The sequence below is a fragment of the Branchiostoma belcheri genome, unplaced genomic scaffold (genome assembly GCF_001625305.1).
Source record: "Branchiostoma belcheri isolate BF01 breed outbred unplaced genomic scaffold, Haploidv18h27 scaffold70, whole genome shotgun sequence".
NCBI classification, from domain to species: domain Eukaryota; kingdom Metazoa; phylum Chordata; class Leptocardii; order Amphioxiformes; family Branchiostomatidae; genus Branchiostoma; species Branchiostoma belcheri.
The window spans coordinates 1,003,846-1,008,183 of record NW_017804354.1 but is presented as its reverse complement, the minus strand read 5'-3'; the positions used below and the strand labels follow the sequence as shown (position 1 = coordinate 1,008,183).

At 41.1% G+C, this 4,338-nt stretch overlaps 1 protein-coding gene across 1 annotated transcript in view; it reads right to left on the bottom strand.

The window, feature by feature from the left end:
• Window positions 1-1,016: 1,016 nt before the first annotated feature.
• The window catches only part of LOC109484801 (neurocan core protein-like), a 16,581-nt gene continuing 13,259 nt past the window's right edge, over window positions 1,017-4,338 (bottom strand). Inside the window, exons 2-8 of the mRNA XM_019788163.1 lie at window positions 3,250-3,360; window positions 2,987-3,097; window positions 2,708-2,818; window positions 2,435-2,545; window positions 2,132-2,302; window positions 1,595-1,776; window positions 1,017-1,130 (exon numbers count right to left, since the gene is read on the bottom strand). Coding sequence (XP_019643722.1) covers window positions 1,017-1,130; window positions 1,595-1,776; window positions 2,132-2,302; window positions 2,435-2,545; window positions 2,708-2,818; window positions 2,987-3,097; window positions 3,250-3,360 — 911 coding nt within the window. The remainder of the gene's footprint in view (window positions 1,131-1,594; window positions 1,777-2,131; window positions 2,303-2,434; window positions 2,546-2,707; window positions 2,819-2,986; window positions 3,098-3,249; window positions 3,361-4,338) is intronic.

The window sequence follows — 4,338 nt, the reverse complement described above, 5'->3', positions numbered from 1 at the left end:
CTACAGGAATCTTCCAGTTCAAGTTCTCGAAATGTTTACTGATAACAACGCACACAGGTATTTTCAAAAATAGTATGACATGCAAACAGCACAGTGGAACATGATTTTTTGATACTACAACATCATTAGTGATTTCTTTGCAGTGTGCTAGGTGACACACATATGTTACCTTTGCTTTTTTCCTTTTGATTGCTCTAGTTTACCAGGCAAACGTGTTTCCTTTCTAAAAATGACCAAAAAAGAACATAAGTCATGATTGTCAAAAAAAATACAAGCATCTTGCCCAAGGAGGTTTGTTATTATCATATAGCCAGGTCATCACTTCACTAAGGCTAAATCCCCAAGACGAGAAAAAAGGCAGCAAATCGCATTATTCTTTTTTTACAACAACATGAAAAGCGGCCTGCAGGCCTGTATGAATAAAGAATAGTTCAAACAAACAAAGCCAGCCACATGGTGTAGCTAAGGTTGTCATGCCTCTGGTTTGTCTCACCAAGAAACTGTGTACTAGTATCATAATGATTGTATATTTTTGTATAATATCAATTATTACTTTTTAATACTGTAACAAACTAATACATAATGTGTCCTCCTGCCCCTGTATGTTTGGAAACTAGAGAATAAGTAAAATAGTTGAAAGGGTTAATGACGAAAAAAGATATGCATTTAATGATCAGCCAATAATGTCAGTTTGAATTGGCTACAGAACGATAGCTTTCATGGTACGAATTTGCTATATCATAAAATAAAGTTAATGACCCGTTCTTTCCTTGGTGTTTACAGTAACGTAACGCCTCGCTCACTCGGTGGTTTGTTCGGTGGCTATACTTCCATAGGTCGCTGGCCAGATGTTATGTCACAATAAACAACCTGAGGTAGGTCATTAACCCATAACTGGTAAAGGCGTGTGCTGCAGCTTCTACGACTTACAAGGTGGCGTCCACTTTCTTCACTTGTATCTTCCACCTGTCTTGTTTGACGATGACGATGTCTCGCAATGAAAGAATGGAGCATTGTCATTTTGGGCGCTTGCAGATGAAGGGAAAGGGACGGTAGCACTGCTCATCATTCCACTGTCCCTTTTGCACATGTAATAAAGGGAAAAGATAGCCGCCACAGCCCTTGCCACTCTGTCGAAGAAAGACCAAAAACATGGAATTAAGTTTTACATATCACCTACAGGTTTCTTCAGTTAACCACCCCGTCCTTATTCTTCCTTTACCCAATCAACTTTTCAGCTGTTTCCCAGTAAAACTGACGGATGGCCTGGCGATTGGAAAAAATGGCCAATACAGACCCAGATGAAGATGAAAATCAAGGCCTTATGTCCCGCAAGGGTTTAAATCTCTGCAATACCATGCCAGTCTCTTCTAGATCTGTACCAGATTCTCATTGCAAAAAGCGTAGAATGATTTTATTATTACCCACTTAAATCCTGTTATAGGGGCCGACCAAGACTCGTATACATCGTTTATCTCTGATTTTAAATTCTCTACTCGACCACTATTAGAAGGGGGAGCTGCATGACAGTCAGAATAGGACATACCGCTACTATAATACTAACCAAGCAATCTCAGCAAATTAGAGCGCACACCTTTGAGTACATGCCGACGCAGTCCTGTCCCTCGTTTCCTGTGAAGATGTTGCCATTGTTGTTGGGCTGACCCGGCTCCCAGTTTGTGTAGAAAACCTGTGACCCATCCGTAAACTTACGGAATTCATCATTGCGATGCAGTCCAAACCAGACGAGATAAATGCCCCACTTCCCTACAGGAGCTGTAATTGAAATTGTAATTATGCGCCGGGTTAGCCAGTTAGACCTGTTATGCTACCTGAGTATGTAATAGGGTTTTAAGGTGAGAATGCACTTTTTTTTTGGTTTCACCTTTCACTTTCGAATTCTTTGACCTGTCCTGTAGATAATCAACGAACAAAGACGATGGGATCGGAGCTACACACTCCTTACTACGAATTGCTGACGTCACGTGTACGAAAGGTAACGTGACCTAAGCGGTTGGACACCTGAATGTTGAGAACAACTTACTGCAGTAGGACAGTTGTCTTTTGTGTTGTTTGTGAAATCTACCTTGAAACATTCTGGTGTGATAAGGAGCTCTGTTGTATTACCCACCGTCAGTGATGATAGTGTTGATGAAGTTGGCCTCGCCATAGCTTGTGATAGACGCCAGATTTGCACCGAGTTGTTCACAACGTTTCTTTGCGTCTTCCCATGTGGCTGCGTCTTTCATCAACTTGTAGCAGTGGTTCTTATATCCACTCCACCCCATAGGACATGGTTTGCCTGTAACATAAACGATTACTGTATTTGAATTTTTAAAAACTCAGTTTAAGTAGTTTAAAACCTGCTCTTAGAAGAAAATCTGTCCAATCGCTAAATTGCATTATGTTTCCAGCACATTAGATTGAAGCTCACCAAGATGGCAGCTACGTCCAGTCCATCCAGGGTTGCAGGTACATGTGTATCCGCCATCTTTGTTCACACAGCGTCCATGTTGGCATGGATTTCCTGTACATTCATTCAGGTCTGTGTCAAAACAAGGAAAACAGGTTATTGTGCTATACCAGGAACAAATTAACAAGCATTTGTAGTATTTCAACTTTGTTTCCAAATGACTGATAGTCTGATAAAGAAAAGAAATTGCTTAACATTTAAAACATTGACTGCTGAGGAAAAAAAAGAACTCACCTTGCTGACAGTTCTGTCCAGTCCATCCAGGGTTGCAGGTACATTTGTATCCGCCATCTTTGTTCACACAGCGTCCATGTTGGCATGGGTTTCCTGTACATTCATTCAGGTCTGTGTCAAAACAGGGAAAACAGGTTATTGTGCTAAACCAGGAACAAATTAACAAGCATTTGTAGTATTTCAACTTTGTTTCCAAATGACTGATAGTCTGATAAAGAAAAGAAATTGCTTAACATTTAAAACATTGACTGCTGAGGAAAAAAAAGAACTCATGATCACCTTGCTGACAGTTCTGTCCAGTCCATCCAGGGTTGCAGGTACATTTGTATCCGCCATCTTTGTTCACACAGCGTCCATGTTTACATGGGTTTCCATCACATTCATTCAGGTCTGTGTGAGAAAGATAATCATATACATCCTAAAGCTGAAAAATCCAAATATCATCTTATAGCAAATCAGTATCTACACAGTGTAAAGTTTCATGTTTCAGGAAAGTGATAAAGAATCCCAGCATATATGACTAACACTAATTAAACACTCACCTTGCTGACAGTTCTGTCCAGTCCATCCAGGATTACAGATACAGTTGTATCCGCCATCTTTGTTCACACAGCGTCCATGTAGGCATGGCTTCCAGGTACATTCATTCAGGTCTGTGTCAAAACAGGAAAACAAAATGGGGAAACGTTAACGTTTGTGAAGATGAATCGTAGACATGCAGACAGAGAAATTAGATATCAGAGATTAGAGTTAGAATAGATGGATATCCCAAAATCATTGAGACAGCACTGAGGACGTCATACAAACATTTCTTACCTGTGGTTGGCAGAGACGTGACGGTTACTGGCAGGGTCTTGGAGTTCAGACTGATGTTTGCAAATGGCTCGTGCTTATCATCGAAGAATGCCGTCAGGAATGGAGGGTCCGATTTCTGTAGGGTCGCCCTGATCATCATGTCTTCTTGCATCATTGAACCAAGTGCGTCCTACAAACAACCGTATGGAGTCTACATTGGTCCATACCCTATGTTACGACAGCCCTATGTTACGACAGCCCTATGTTACGACAGCCCTATGTTACGACAGCCCTATGTTACGACAGCCCTATAACGACAGCCCTATGTTACAACAGCTATTGTTATTGTTATATGCTGACGAACAATTGATGTCGGCGCCTTTCGCATACGTTAGTCTCATTAAAGCCCGTTTTTCAAGTTTCCATCCGGTAAAATGTATCCACAAATAAATCTCCTCGAACAAAATCATTTCGGATTTGAAAACTCTCTTTTGGGAATTACGTTTTTGATGGTCTTGTAGCGGGCGGGTTGCATGAAATCCGAGCCGCAGTTCGCTATCCACGCCGCGGTTCGCTAACACTTCCGGCTTGCTTAGAATACGACGAAAGGCACCACTCAATATGGATACATACTATTTACCAAAAATTCTTAATATTGAATTTCTTTAATGGAATGTTACTAAGTAGTGGTAGAAACACCGTAGAAAGTAGCGTAGTGTAACTCTCTTCGCCAACAAACAAACTGCAGCTCTGCAAAGATGGCTCTATCCAATCAGAGCGCAGGTCATATGAGGTCAACGAATCAGAGCGTAGAGTTCACGCTGCTACTTACATAT